The sequence below is a fragment of the Diaphorina citri genome, unplaced genomic scaffold (assembly GCF_000475195.1).
Source record: "Diaphorina citri unplaced genomic scaffold, Diaci psyllid genome assembly version 1.1 scaffold1193, whole genome shotgun sequence".
Taxonomy (NCBI): domain Eukaryota; kingdom Metazoa; phylum Arthropoda; class Insecta; order Hemiptera; family Psyllidae; genus Diaphorina; species Diaphorina citri.
Genome location: NW_007378622.1, coordinates 74,161 through 90,113, shown reverse-complemented (window position 1 = coordinate 90,113; position 15,953 = coordinate 74,161). Strand labels below are relative to the sequence as shown.

Below are 15,953 nucleotides of genomic sequence, written 5' to 3'. Positions count from 1 at the left end.
CAAGGCTAGGAAGGTTGGGGAATTTAAATTGAGGGGAATGGTGGGCTTTGCTGTTTGTATCCCAAATTAGGGCTCAATGAAGCCTCCTAATCCTATTTGGCCCTACAGATCTTTCATTTGTTTTGCTAATTTGGTTATCTTTACTATGTTTTGTAACAGGCAGGTCTACAGGTCTGCCAACATTCGCAACGGATAGGCACTCAAAGAAAGGTCTACCGTCTCATGATAAAGTGTTTGTTAACCTCAGGCATTAACTTTGCCTAGTGGTTATCTCCGTGGAGCCCAGAAAAGTCTCTTGTTAGGTAGGTACATAGGTATGGGGTTGGATGTTTTTTAGTTCCGGTAAATTTGGTGATCTATGCTAAGTGCACTTTTAGTAAAATAAAATAAATCTTGTTGCTTTAATACTGATGAAAACCTTTTTATTGCTATTTCTTCCTTTCTGTTTATGTTCCATGACTTGAAAATGTCATAAATAAATCTACCTTATTCAATCCAATTCCAGCTCTCGAATCCCCATTTTTAGGCTCGTTTGCCCATCCTTTATTCGTTTGATTCATTTCTCCTTAATCAACACAGTGGTTGAACTTCGAAAGTTGGCCTGTTTAGATTTTTCCAGTCCTTTATGTGCTGAAAATTTGCGCCTGACTGAGCTTTTAGCTTTGAAGTAATTTGCTTTCATATGAATTGACTGCAAATATCCCTTTCAATACCGAGATACAGCCAGCTTGGTTAGCTTGAAAGGTAGAGCGCCTGCCTACCTTGTAAGCACTAGGTCGCGGATTTGATTCCCGCCCGGGCGAAATTAATTTTAATTGCACAAGGTTCGTTCACGAAATGGCTGGCTTTCTCCTTTCATGTCCTCCTTCTGTCTTCGATTTCGGGACAATTAAGGCCTTCGTTGTTACACAGGACTAGGTATTAAGTCCTGTGTATTTGTCCGCGACGGGACGTAATGACGAAACCTCCGTCAAATTGACCAAGACAATTCATAATTTTGTTTGTTTATGATGTTTAACGGGTGGCTTTTTGGTTGCTGGATTTTGAGCTCCCTTTTCCAGAATAATTACGAAACCAAAACTTACGGTGGCGGGGGTGACAAGTTTTTTTTTTTTTTTTTTTTTTTTTTTTTCGAGTTCAATTCGCGCCTCCACATATATCTCTCTTCCTCCTACATGAAAATCATGTAATAGGACTATACCCTATTACATGATTTTCATCAATACAGATATGTCTGGCAGGGCAAAATGTGTACAGTAAGGGGAAAGTAAGGGAGGTATGGGGTAATCAGGGAGAAAAATCCCTTTATTATTCTTGGAAGCCTGCAGGAGATTGAATAAATCTTACGGAGTCTGCACAAGGTTAGTAATCGTTTGGTAAGAGAAAAGAAAATCCCTTAGCCAATGGCAATAGAATGTTGAATGCACCAATTCCCAGCGGATCACTGGAGCATGTGGTTCTGTATGTCCCGACTATTGTTCGAGGAATAAAAAAATAAAAACATCTCTTACTATAATTATATCACTTGTGTCAGGATAAAATCCGCCCCGGGCGGGAATCGAACCCGCGGCCTAGCGCTTACAAGACAGACGCACTACCAACTAAGCTAACTAGGCTGAGGTTTGTTTGTAGAGTTTAAAGGTTTGCTTGGGATGAAACTATTCAAATTTTCAACCATAAAGTTCCTAACATACATAAAGTTCCCTAATGTAATAATGTACACACACACATCACACATGGGCTTTTATTAAAATATGACTTCTCTCTTATTTTTTTAATGTAAAAAGCTTAAATATTCATATGTTGCCCTCAGAACCCTTCCAAAGACTGGGATTTTTCAAACTTGAAACTTGAAATAAAAAATTTAATAACCTTCATATACGGTTTACGGTATAGCCTGTGGTGTTGTGGTTTAGTTTACTACTCAGTAGAAGCAAGTCTGCACAAGGTTAGTAATCGTTTGGTAAGAGAAAAGAAAATCCCTTAGCCAATGGCAATAGAATGTTGAATGCACCAATTCCCAGTGGATCACTGGAGCAACATAGATTACATTGTTTGGTTTCTGGATGGGTGACCTGGGCAAACACGTGCTGGGTTTTCCCGGCTCCCTCGTTGTTGTAGTAGCAGTCTCCTCTTCTTCCTCACATCATCCCGGTAATGCAGTTGGTAGTTCCAGGAATTCAGCGGTGGCTATAGGGTTTTGCCAGAGATCAATGACCGTGAGTGGTGTAAGTCTCCTTCGTGGGTGACTTTAACGTGAGTACCTACCTGGTTGTGAGTTAATGTGAGTAGCTGGTTGAAAAGTTGAAATCTCAGCGAAATGCCCTTCACCAATTAAAGGGCTGTGTGTCGGCGCGCGCTCAGTGTGGTTCTGTATGTCCCGACTATTATTCGAGGAATAAAAAAATAAAAACATCTCTTACTGTGATTATTGCCACCCGTGGCCGGATGGCCTTCATGTAATTTCACTTGTGATATTTGTATTTGTCTTTTGTGATTTCAGTTCTGAACCAAAACGACTCCGGATCCAGTTGGTACATTGTACTGGGTGGATCATTGGAGGTGCGCCTCATCACGACCAACACACAGACCACACAGACCAATACTATTGAAAAGGTAAGGCTCATTAACCACCCTTTAAGTTTTTTGCTCTTAAATTCTTAGAAGCTCTTAAGCATTAGAAAAAAAAACAACATTTTCTGAGAATTCGGCAATAAGAGGACTTTTTTAAAAGGTTTGATAGAGGGAACTGTAACAACGAAGGTCGTCCCGAATTTCCCAAAATGGAAGAGAGAAGGAGGACAGGATAGAAAACTGCCATTCCGAATATCAGAATGATATCTGCCATCACGACCAACACACAGACCACACAGACCAATACTATTGAAAAGGTAAGGCTCATTAACCACCCTTTAAGTTTTTTGCTCTTAAATCCTTAGAAGCTCCTAAGCATTAGAAAAAAACCAACATTTTCTGAGAATTCGGCAATAAGAGGACTTTTTTAAGAGGTTTGATAGAGGGAACTGTAACAACCGAGATCGTCCCGAATTTCCCAAAATGGAAGAGAGAAGGAGGATAGGATAGAAAACTGCCATTCCGAGAACGAACCCTATCTTTTGAATGCTCTTAAATATCGGAATTTCGGAAAGAAATCCCATCTTTTGAAAAATCTACAATAAGAGTAGTTTAAGTTAAGTGTCAATTTTTTCTGGAAATTCTGAAATACTTTTAGGCAAGTGTCTATTTGAAGAGATATGCATCCAGCAGAGATGATATCTGTATGATCAGATCTGAAGAGTCACAACACATTTGAAATCTACAAATTTCTTCAAAACTCAAAAAGTTTCCCCTTTTCCACAACTTCTCGATCGCAAAACTTTAGATGATTCGTAAGCTGATGCTATGGAAGCTTTACGTGACATAGATTCTAATGATAGCATGTTTGTAGTTGTGTATTGGAACATGGAGTACAATTGAGACTATAGATAATAGGGAACTTGTATAATTGGGTACTGGTTTGGAATACAAAGGCTAATTTATGATGTAAAATCTTGCGAAAAGGACAACTTTTGAAAGCCCTTATTGCCACCCGTGGCCGGATGGCCTTCATGTAATTTCACTTGTGATATTTGTATTTGTCTTTTGTGATTTCAGTTCTGAACCAAAATGACTCCGGATCCAGTTGGTACATTGTACTGGGTGGATCATTGGAGGTGCGTCTCATCACGACCAACACACAGACCACACAGACCAATACTATTGAAAAGGTAAGGCTCATTAACCACCCTTTAAGTTTTTTGCTCTTAAATCCTTAGAAGCTCCTAAGCATTAGAAAAAAACCAACATTTTCTGAGAATTCGGCAATAAGAGGACTTTTTTAAGAGGTTTGACAGAGGGAACTGTAACAACGGAGGTCGTCCCGAATTTCCCAAAATGGAAGAGAGAAGGAGGATAGGATAGAAAACTGCCATTCCGAGAACGAACCCTATCTTTTGAATGCTCTTAAATATCGGAATTTCGGAAAGAAATCCCATCTTTTGAAAAATCTACAATAAGAGTAGTTTAAGTTAAGTGTCAATTTTTTCTGGAAATTCTGAAATACTTTTAGGCAAGTGTCTATTTGAAGAGATATGCATCCAGCAGAGATGATATCTGTATGATCAGATCTGAAGAGTCACAACACATTTGAAATCTACAAATTTCTTCAAAACTCAAAAAGTTTCCACTTTTCCACAACTTCTCGATCGCAAAACTTTAGATGATTCGTAAGCTGATGCTATGGAAGCTTTACGTGACATAGATTCTGATGATAGCATGTTTGTAGTTGTGTATTAGAACATGGAGTACAATTGAGACTATCTGTATAGCATAGAATAGCATAAAACATAGATAATAGGGAACTTGTATAATTGGGTACTGGTTTGGAATACAAAGGCTAATTTATGATTCAAGTAAAATCTTGCGAAAAGGACAACTTTTGAAAGCCAAATCTGATGTAGACAGTGCAAACTGTCATTTGGGGCAATTGTTAGTTACCGTCCTTTAGAAACACATTAGATCAGTTGTGATTTCAAATCCCTAAATCGGTGCTTGGCTAACAGAAGAGACCGAGGCATCGATCAAGATAATAACTAACAGAAGATTAGAGATCTTCTGTTAGCCTGTACCTATAATACTTTTATGTTGGTAATTGCAAACTGTCATTTGGGGCAATTGTTAGTTACCGTCCTTTAGAAACACATTAGATCAGTTGTGATTTCAAATCCCTAAATCGGTGCTCGGCTAACAGAAGAGACCGAGGCATCCATCAAGATAATAACTATCAGAAGATTAGAGATCTTCTGTTAGCCTGTACCTATAATACTTTTATGTTGGTAACTAGTTACCGTCCTTTAGAAACACATTAGATCAGTTGTGATTTCAAATCCCTAAATCGGTGCTTGGCTAACAGAAGAGACCGAGGCATCCATCAAGATAATAACTAACAGAAGATGAGAGATCTTCTGTTAGCCTGTACCTATACTACTTTTATGTTGGTAATAGAAGTAGCTTGTATACTTGTATGTTTTTAATGGAAAGTAATAGAAGTAATGGAAAGTAATAAGAGCTTTTCTAATACGTGTGAGGTGCATGAACTGACAAGGGATCTTATTTCCAATGCATCTGAGGAAGTGTACTTATACACTTTTGAGAGCTCTCAACAGCATACATGTGAGGTGCATGAACTGACAAGGGATCTTATTTCCAATGCATCTGAGGAAGTGTACTTATACACTTTTGAGAGCTCTCAACCTATCAAAATCAAACGCTTCCATCTCCTCTTGTTTTAGTGCTGGATTTAGAAGGTGTTTGTCTAGTTCAGTTGAATTTCTTTCCCTCTTAAAAGATGAATTCATTGCCCTTTGAGCAAAGTTTGTTTATGAAATAACGTCAAATTTAGGTGCACAGGTGCAAATTTACGTATTTTATTTACTGTCGGTTTTTTACCACATTGAGGTCACTTCCATCTCCTCTTGTTTTAGTGCTGGATTTAGAAGGTGTTTGTCTAGTTCAGTTCAATTTCCTTCCCTCTTAAAAGATGAATTCATTGCCCTTTGAGCAATGTTTGTTTATGAAATAACGTCAAATTTAGGTGCACAGGTGCAAATTTACGTATGGGATTTTTTTTATTTACTGTCGGTTTTTTACCACATTGAGGTACTTTTTTTTTTTTTTTTTTTTTTTTTTTTTTTTTGAACGTAACGTAACCCTGCCTACACTAAAATTTTCCCCTCAAATATGTACCTACCTTTCTTACCCGACATATTTTGAACATGATGAACGCAACCAGTAAAAATCTGATCGTAAAGACTTGTTGAACAAAAGGCCGAGAGGGTTATTAGTAAATAAGAACAGGAAAACTGGAGAAATGGAGGCGAGGAAAAGGACAAGAAATGAGAAAAGGAAGAGATCAGGAAGATAATGGGAGAGATGAGAAGGAAAAAGAAGAGATTATAAAAGGAAGAATAGGAGGAAAAGGAAGCAGAAGGTATATGAAAACTTAATGATAAAACGTACTTAGTACTTTTTCTTTTGCCTTATAATCCTCCCTAATTCCTAATTGTATACCTTGTTATTTTACTCGGGAATTCTCCCTATGGACTTCCCCCTTCCCTCCCCCGTCCAGGCCCAATATAGGCCTTTGTTCGGCCATCTAGGGTTTTAGTGTAAAGGTGCTTATGCTTACACATAAAGACTTTTAAAATCCCAAATGGGCTGAGGCCCATTCAAAACTCATTTGGTATAGGAAAATCTAAAGTGGACTCAGTTCCATTTTGTGACTCTGTTGTTTCGGCACGTCCAAAATAATCTGATGTAGACAGTGCAAACTGTCATTTGGGGCAATTGTTAGTTACCGTCCTTTAGAAACACATTAGATCAGTTGTGATTTCAAATCCCTAAATCGGTGCTCGGCTAACAGAAGAGACCGAGGCATCGATCAAGATAATAACTAACAGAAGATTAGAGATCTTCTGTTAGCCTGTACCTATAATACTTTTATGTTGGTAATAGAAGTAGCTTGCATACTTGTATGTTTTTAATGGAAAGTAATAGAAGTAATAAGAGCTTTTCTCATACATGTGAGGTGCATGAACTGACAAGGGATCTTATTTCCAATGCATCTGAGGAAGTGTACTTATACACTTTTGAGAGCTCTCAACCTATCAAAATCAAACGCTTCCATCTCCTCTTGTTTTAGTGCTGGATTTAGAAGGTGTTTGTCTAGTTCAGTTTAATTTCCTTCCCTCTTAAAAGATGAATTCATTGCCCTTTGAGCAAAGTTTGTTTATGAAATAACGTCAAATTTAGGTGCACAGGTGCAAATTTACGTATTTTATTTACTGTCGGTTTTTTACCACATTGAGGTCAACATTTCGGCAACTTTCCTTTGTAATATTTTCGATCAAAAAATGTGCAATTGTGCTTATAATAATGTGCATTGTCCATTGGTTTATTTTTTCAAGTCAAAAACTATTCTGCTAAGTTACGCTCCAAAGTGTTACAGGATTAGTACCCACTTCCCTAAGGAAAAGCTATGAGTATGAATAATCTCTCCCAAATGCATTTAATCTATTCTCTTTCATCCTCTAATCCCACTGTAGACTCCACCACTGGCTGTATTCATCTCATCTCTCATTCCACCATTACTTTTGATAGTTTTTTCCTGGGGTTAGGTATAATATGTACATCACTAGAAAATTCCTCATTTTGACCAGCACTATAAAGTTGCTTATGCCCGCCACCCACGCTCAGGCCGTCTGAAAGACAGCGGTTTGTCAGACAGTCTGATTAGGTATGAAATTGTATCGTGCACGTTACCAAACTATGACTCTCTGACTAATACATATGTGTAATTTTTTTCAAGTAACTGTGACTAGTGTGACACTTTTTCCACCGACATTTTTCCGAACACGATAAACGCAACTAGTAAAAATCTGATCGTAAAAGACTTGTTGAATAAAAGGCCGAGAGGGTTATTAGTAAATGAGAACAGGAAAACTGGAGAAATGGAGGCGAGGAAAAGGACAAGAAATGAGAAAGGAAGAGATCAGGAAGATAATGGAAGAGATGAGAAGGAAAAAGAAGAGATTATAAAAGGAAGAATAGGAGGAAAAGGAAGCAGAAGGTATATGAAAACTTAATGATAGAACGTACTTAGGACTTTTTCTTTTGCCTTATAATCCTCCCTAATTCCTAATTGTATACCTTGTTATTTTACTCGGGAATTCTCCCTATGGACTTCCCCCTTCCCTCCCCCGTCCAGGGCGTCCAGGCCTAATACTAATATAGGCCTTTGTTCGGCCATGTAGGTTCTTAGTGTAAAGGTGCTTACACATAAAGACTTTTAAAATCCCAAATGGGCTGAGGCCCATTCAAAATTCATTTCGCATAGCGAAATCTTAAGTGAGCGCACGCAGCCCATTTTGTGACTCTGTTGTTTCGGCACGTCCAAAATCCATCGCGCGAATAAATAAATCCACGAATTGGACTTGCTGTGTGTAGCACAGTCCAAATGTTGTTGGAAACGGTGGTTATTTGCATCGTGCAAACGCGGCTTGGGCGCTGAAAATCTCACTGAAAATCTCACGTGAAAACGAGTACCTAGGTATTTTCCTTTCGCAATTTTCATGGTGGTGGTGGTAATAGGGAAATGGAAGATTTGCCTGGTATGGTACCATCACTTCCCCATTTCCCACCATTACAACCTGAAAACTGCGAAAGGAAAACAAGACTAAATTATTGTCAATGTAACTGTATTAGGAACAAAGGGTATTGTCTATTGTAACTTTTTTGAAAACAAAGTCTCCATGACTTGAATTACCTTCAACTGTCACTTCCTTCTTTACCTCTCCCTCCAATTATAACTACTTTCCCACCGCGCTCCTTAATCTCTAGTAGCGCGGTCAAACTTTCTTGACTTGGCGGGGCGGAGCGCTACCGCGCTCCTTAATTATCAATGTAATTGTATTAGGAACAAAGAGTATTGTAACTTTTTTGAAAACAAAGTCTCCATGACTTGAATTACCTTCAACTGTGACTTCCTTCTTTACCTCTCCCTCCAATTACATGACAAAGGCCATTCATACAATTTGTATTACTTGACAATATAGGCCTTTATTCCTTGAATTTGTAAAAACGAAAGTCCTTTTACATATATTTACCTCTGTTGTCAACTATATTTACCACTGTACACTTGACAACAGAGCCTCACTGTTGTCAAGTGTAAGCTTTATAACAAAACAAATGTGTACCTAATATACCCGACTCAGGCAAATAGAACCTTAAGGGTCTGCATAGTTTATTATGTGTTTAATTATTGACAGTAGATGTAATAGAAGTTGAAAAACGATAGTGGTTTTCATTTTATGGTTTTAGTCTCTTGTTTAATGTTTGAAAACGAGAAAATTTCCTTCCCTCGACTATTTTTTTTCCACCAGATATTCCCATAAGTGTACCTAAGGATTCCATTTAGACATTCTAGACTAGAGTACCTATGATACTTTTTTATAGTTTCAATAATATAGTGGCTAAAAGTGCTTTGTCCTATCTGCTCCGGGGTACACCTTGTTCTTTTGGTTGCAATTTTGTATGAATGCCGTTTAATTAATCGAGTTATGCAATGTGCACAGCATCACTTTGACTTCTTGGATTTTTATGGGATTTTAGGATTTTTCAAGTTATAGAGCTTCGATACATGAGAAGAACCTGCATAATTGTGATTTTGATATTGGAAAAATTGAGTAGTAGGCACCTCCTGTAAAATTCATCAAAAGTAAGTTTGGTTATTCTTTTGCATTGAAAGTTGTCAAAGTGATCGAGCGACAAATTTACCTAGACTACGTTAGAATCAAAATTACATTAGAATTGATCAGAATAACAACCATAGTTCCATATTCCTTGAATTTGTAAAAACGAAAGTCCTTTTACATATATTTACCTCTGTTGTCAACTATATTTACCACTGTACACTTGACAACAGGGCCTCACTGTTGTCAAGTGTAAGCTTTATAACAAAACAAATGTGTACCTAATATACCCGAATAGAAAAGACGTGAGGTAAATGATGGGGAAATTTTCATATTGGAAAATGAAACTACTTTTCCTTGTCAGTGCTTCCTCGCATTGACAATGTGGGGGAGTAAGGTTTTTCCAATCATCAATCATTCATGTCTAGCATTTTAGGGTGAACATGTTCCATGTAGTTTGGAAAAGTGAGAAAATCTTTGGGAAATGTTCTCGAGATTAATCAGTCCCAGGAGTTCAGAAGTAGAACGTAAAGGCGTGTCCAAACATGTGTAGACACACCTTTAGGATTTTCGTTTTCTAAAGTTTTCTTTTGGGGCCTTTTGAAGGAATCCCCAAACCTCCAGTGCTCTTTTTTTGTCTGATTGAGGTCCACGCAGTTCACTAAGCTACAATGGTTATTGACACTGACCCAACCTTTTCTTCTTCTCCTCGCTTGGTCGCGGGTTCGATTCCCGCCTGGGGCGAACTTTGTCCTAAATGGATAGGTATCGTTCTCGGACCGGCCGGGACGATAAGACCCCGGTAGTTACAGTTCTCTCTACCAAACCTCTTAAAGTTCTCCTTGCCAACATTTCTTCTTCCTTTTCAATGAAGGCATTATTAAATTACTGTCGCCAAATCGCCACATATCCATTAAAAAAAGAAGAAGAAAAAAAGAGCGATGTGCAGACTATTGATCACCGCAAACAGCGTAGACTTGAACGTATTCATTGTTAGAATTAAATGAAATATTTTCAACAGGCTATTTCCCCCCCAATGGATTGACCTACTTGAAGTAAAGGCCTAGAGAGGCAAGGGGTTTGGTGAAGTGGTGGTGGGGGATGGGTAGGCGAGGGAGGGTTGAAAGGCCTGGTTGCAGGAAATGTACCGCAGAACTCACCCTCCTTTGGGTGGGACAGGAAACTGAAGAAAGACTGCATCACGCGTTTTATCTCCCTCTCTCTGCTTTCCCTTCCTCCCTCTCCTACCCCTGTGTCTTTCTCTCTTTTTTCCCTCTCTCCTCCGTTGATACTCTTTCCATCCATCTCCCCCTACCTCTGTCCTTTCCTATTTCCCATCCTTCTCCGTTCTTATTCCTTCCCTTCCTTTTTCACCCTCGAACTTTCTCCCTCAGATCTCCTTGTATTCTCCTTACCTGTCCTTATCTCCCTCCCTTTTCCTCTTTCCTTTTATCCCTATCGCTTCTCCCTCTCTTTGAAGAAAAGTCTGTGGTAGCCCAGGAATTTTACATCTGAACTTGAGAGAAAAGGGGTAGCAAAGGTAGGGGCGGTAGTAAGAGAGGGGAGGGGGATGGGAAGAAGAGGCAGGGATGGTATTAAGGGTTGGGAAGGAGGGGCAAAAAGAGTTAGGGACGGGATTAAGAGTGGGGGGGGAGCACGTCAAATCGGTTTCCTTTGGGGACGTGGGTAATGTAATTAATTTATTTAAATGAATTCATAACTATCTAAATACCTGCAGATTGGAGCTTTTGTGTTGTTTCTAGGTCAACAAATTGAATATCATCTTAATGATTGTCCAAATTTTAATAGGTATTAGGTACAAATATTGCTTTCAAACTTTCAATACAAAGTCCCACACGCATTCATTGAGTTCCTACCTACCTAAAAGCATGTTAATAAGTGTTTAGGATAGAGTTTTTATTTTCGAGTTTTTTTTTTCATGATCAATCTTATTTTTCCACCTACACACAGGTCTGACAAAAGGTGTCCTGGGATATGACAAACAAACCGAGCGTGGGTAATGTTCTACCTACACCCCAAAAGAAATTTTGCGAGGGCCCAAAAAAGTTTCGCTCAAACTTTACGACAGAAAATTTACAGTTTTGTTGTTTTCTTGTTTATGATTTGTCGCTTTATCCTCTCTCTCCCTCCTTTACACAAAAAAAAACCAATAGAAATGTCAACTCAAACAGAAAGATTTCACAGAAAGAATAGGAGGGAGGGAGGAAGAGAGAGAGAGAGGTTCTCCTGCTTTTTTTTCTATTTTCATAATTAAATTTTGTAGCTTTGAACAATTTCTACCTTCCCGCCACACTTGTGCATTCCATTCGCGATGAAATTATTTCATTAGAAAGGAAAAGCTGAAATGTTTTTACTTTTTTTTTTCTAAAAACAACATGAATTATTTTATTCCTGAAGGAAATCAGGAAAGCAATGAATGTTTGTAACTTTTTAGGAGCACGTCAAATCGGTTTCCTTTGGGGACGTGGGTAATGTAATTAATTTATTTAAATGAATTCATAACTATCTAAATACCTGCAGACTGGAGCTTTTGTGTTGTTTCTAGGTCAACAAATTGAATATCATCTTAAAGATTGTCCAAATTTTAATAGGTATTAGGTACAAATATTGCTTTCAAACTTTCAATACAAAGTCCCACACGCATTCATTGAGTATGTTAATAAGTGCTTAGGATAGAGTTTTTATTTTCGAGTTTTTTTTAATGATCAATCTTATTTTTCCACCTACACACAGGTCTGACAAAAGGTGTCCTGGGATATGACAAACAAATCGAGCGTGGGTAATGTTCTACCTACACCCCAAATTTGCGAGGGCCCAAAAAAGTTTCACTCAAACTTTACGACAGAAAATTTACAGTTTTTGTTGTTCCTTGTTTATGATTTGCCGTTTTATCCTCTCCCTTTCCTCCTTTACACGAAAAAACCCCCCAATAGAAATGTCAACTCAAACAGAAAGATTTCGCAGAAAGAATAGGAGGGAGGGAAGAAGAGAGAGAGAGAGAGAGAGAGAGGGAGGGAGAGGGGGAGAGGGAGAGAGAGAAGGAAAAGAAGAGGAAAAAAGAGAGGGTATGAGAAAGAGAGACAGAAAGGAGAGAGAGAGAGAGAGGATAAGTTTTGCAAAGTTCACGAATCAAACACGGTCTCAAATCTCGGGGGGATCTTTCCTTCTCTCTTCCTCCTTCCCCTCTTCCTCTCTCTTGCCTCCCTCTCCTCCCTCCCTCTCTCTCTCACACACACACATTTCCCCAGCAAAGTTCACGAATCAAACACGGTCTCAAATCTCGGGAGGATCTTTCCTTCTCTCTTCCTCCCTCCCCTCTTCCTCTCTCTTGCCTCCCTCTCCTCTTTCTCTCTCTCTCACACACACACATTTCCCCTATCGTCTTTCTCCTTTCCCCTCATTGACCCAACTCCCTCCTTTCTGAAGGAAAAGTTGTGGAAAAACGTGTTGTTTGTTTTGTTCGGGAGATTAAATTATAGTGGTCACACATGAACAAGAAACCATGTAGAAATTAAATCAGAACGAATAAGAGGAGAGGAAGAAGAAGAACATATAAAGCAGGAGGAGAAGAAGAAGAGGAGAAGAAGGAAGATGAAAAAGAAGAGACAATAGTAAACATTTGAAGAGGACCACATTGGGAGATTAAATTATAGTGGTCACACATGAACAAGAAACCATGTAGAAATTAAATCAGAACGAATAAGAGGAGAGGAAGAAGAAGAAGAACATATAAAGCACGAGAAGAAGAAGAGGAGAAGAAGGAAGAAGAAAAAGAAGAGACAATAGTAAACATTTGAAGAGGACCACATGAAGAAGAAGAAGAAGAGAATGAAGAGGAAGATAGAGAAGAGAAATAAGAAAAAGAAGCAGCAGGAGAATAAGAAAAAAGAAGAAGAAAAAGAAAGAAGAAGAAGAAGACAAGAGTAAACATTTGAAGTGGGCCAGATGAAGAGGTCAGGGAGTTTTGAAAACATTTGTACGAAAAGTTTTTGACCACAATAATAATTCTATTGAGTTACTACTTTTTTGGGTCAAAAAGTTCGTTATTTAGCTTTTTTTCAGCCTGTCCAAAATATTTCTATTGTCTTGTTCCCTAAGAAGAAGAAGAAAAAGAAAATGAAGAGGAAGATAGAGAAGAGAAATAAGAAAAAGAAGCAGCAGGAGAAGAAAAAGAAAAAAGAAGAAGAAGAAAGAAGATGAAAGAAGAAGAAGAAGAAGAAGAAAAAGACAAGTGTAAACATTTGAAGTGGGCCAGATGAAGGGGTCCGGGAGTTTTGAAAACATTTGTACGAAAAGTTTTTGACCACAATAATATTTCTATTGAGTTCCAACTTTTTTTGGGTCAAAAAGTTCGTTATTTAGCTTCTTTTCAGCCTGTCCAATATTTTTCTATTGTCTTGTTCCCCAAGAGAGTGTAAACTAAACATAGATGTTGGAAATATTTTACGTAACACGTTAGCCTTTAGGGAACTTTCAGGCGAAAAACTATGAGGAAAAGGCACTTAATAAAATGTCCTGAGATGAAAGTTTAAACTTAACAAGCTCTGCTCATTTCCCAATTTGTGATTTTAAATTTTCGACTCTTTTGGGAATTTTCTCCAGAAATCTTGGAGGAAGAATCGACCACGTTCTTAACTTCGTTCGAAACTAGACTTAAATACCGGGATTCCCGGGTCCCATTCCCGTCGAAATCAAAGTTTTCTGTGCTTTGATTTTCATTTACTCCCGAGCTGAGAGAACCTGGGTTCAATTCTTAACAAAGTCAAAGTGCCTTATCTTGTCCGTAAAACGACGCTTTATCTTTCTCCTCTTTATCGTCTCCTTTTTCCTCACCTCTCTCTTTCTTCTCCTTCTTCTCCTTCCACCTCCTTTCCCTCTCTCCCTTACGTGTCTTTTTATCGTTATTTCGAGCCTTTTACAGGTATTTTTTTCCTCGCCTAAAGGCTTAACGCTTTGTGTGTCTGTTTCCCCCCTTTTCCACCAGAAATTTCTCCAATTTAAATGTTTTCCCAATGTTTTCCCAATGTTTTCATTTCTCTTTGCCCTGGCTTTCCTTTTTTTATGAACTTTATGCTGACTACCTTGTTCTTGCTCTTATTTCATTATTATTTGAAATGAACTCAAGATATTATAAACATAAAAGGCTGGAAAAGTTTAGATTCTTGCTTAAACGGAAAACAGGATTTCCAGGGAAATGTTGAAACGAGGAAATTTTCCGGAAAGATAAATAATACGCACTCTAGTCGCAAATGTAGCACATCTACTCATAAAGTTTGCTCGCATATTAGGCCTGTCTATGTAAAAATACGCTCGAATATTTGGAAAACTACCGAAAAAGACACAAGGAATGAGGTACATTTCAATATTTTGGAGATACATTTCAATATTTTGGTCGTGTCGGGCGCAAGAGCTTCCCAGGAGAACCCTACCTCTAAAAAGAAAGCCATAAAAAGAGTTCGGGTTTTAGTGGTAGAAATTGCTTCAAAAAGGATTTTAGGATTCTACGCAAAAACCATTGGGGTAATAAAGTCCTCCCTTTTCACAATTTATTCTTCAACGAAAGGTATATCGTCTCATCTGATGACAAGACTGCTGAAAAACAAGGATTGAGTACTAAAATATTAATGCACCACTCGGTGTTATTGATTGCAACAGAATGGAGAAGTGGACATGACACTCTTTCAGTGAGGGAGGAGGAGGAGGAGGAAAAGAATGATGAAGGGGGGGGAATGAAGAAATGGAGGAAGAGAAGAAGAAGAAGAAGAAGGAGGAAGAAGAAGAAGAAGAAGAAGAAGAAGAAGAAGAAGAAGAAGAAAGAAGAGACGAAGAAGAAAGAAGAGACGAAGAAGAGGAAGAAGAAGAAGAAGGAGGAGGCGGAGGAGGAGGAGGAGGAGGAGAAGGAGAAGGAGGAGAAGGAGGAGGATATATTGCTTGAAAGGTTTACTTTTATCAACAAAGGAAGATATGAAGGATACAATGTACTCTCGGTTACCTAATCGAAAGGAAAAATCTGGCGAGAAGTTAGACGGTCATTTATTTTATGCTTCCTCAGAAATCTTGTCTGTATGATAGACAATAAAATATGACAAATACAGGAAGTCTCTAATTATTTCTCTTTTTTATCTTCTTGAAAGAAGAAGAAGGGGTGGAGGAAGGCGAAAACGCGAGAAAAGCAAAAGAAGGAAACATAAAAAACTGGACGTATTTTCTCCTAAAGAAAATCCTTGGACAGCACCGGAAAGGTTCATAAAAAGGAAACAATAATTAGGGGAGATGGAGAAAAAGGATGATGAGAAAAAGGAAGAGGAGGAAGGAGAGAGAAAAATGGGAAGGACGAGAAAATGGAAAGGACGAGAAAAGGTCTACCGGATACAGGATACTACTGCCTCTCCTTTTTCAAAATTTCACTCAGATTTTCCTGTAGGCTGATACTGATAAGATGCAGGAGGCTCTGGACTTTTGTTAAAGCTCAAATAAAGAAGATCTGGTGTGAATAGCACACGACTTTTCTTATCCCAGAACCGATTAACTTCAGAAACAATATCGCCTATCAAAAGTATCAAACATTTGGCAGATGTTTTATGTCCGAAGCCACAATTTCTTAATAAATCAATAAATGAATAAATAAGTTCTGCTGAAATAAAG

At 38.3% G+C, this 15,953-nt stretch overlaps 1 protein-coding gene across 1 annotated transcript in view; it reads left to right on the top strand.

Annotated features, from left to right (window-relative positions):
* Positions 1 to 2,503: 2,503 nt before the first annotated feature.
* LOC103514638 (rap guanine nucleotide exchange factor 4-like) overlaps positions 2,504 to 15,953 on the top strand; it is a gene marked incomplete at its 5' end in the record, with an annotated part of 78,916 nt that continues 65,466 nt past the window's right edge. The window contains 3 exons of the mRNA XM_026827551.1: positions 2,504 to 2,616; positions 3,233 to 3,278; positions 3,655 to 3,767. Coding sequence (XP_026683352.1) covers positions 2,504 to 2,616; positions 3,233 to 3,278; positions 3,655 to 3,767 — 272 coding nt within the window. The remainder of the gene's footprint in view (positions 2,617 to 3,232; positions 3,279 to 3,654; positions 3,768 to 15,953) is intronic.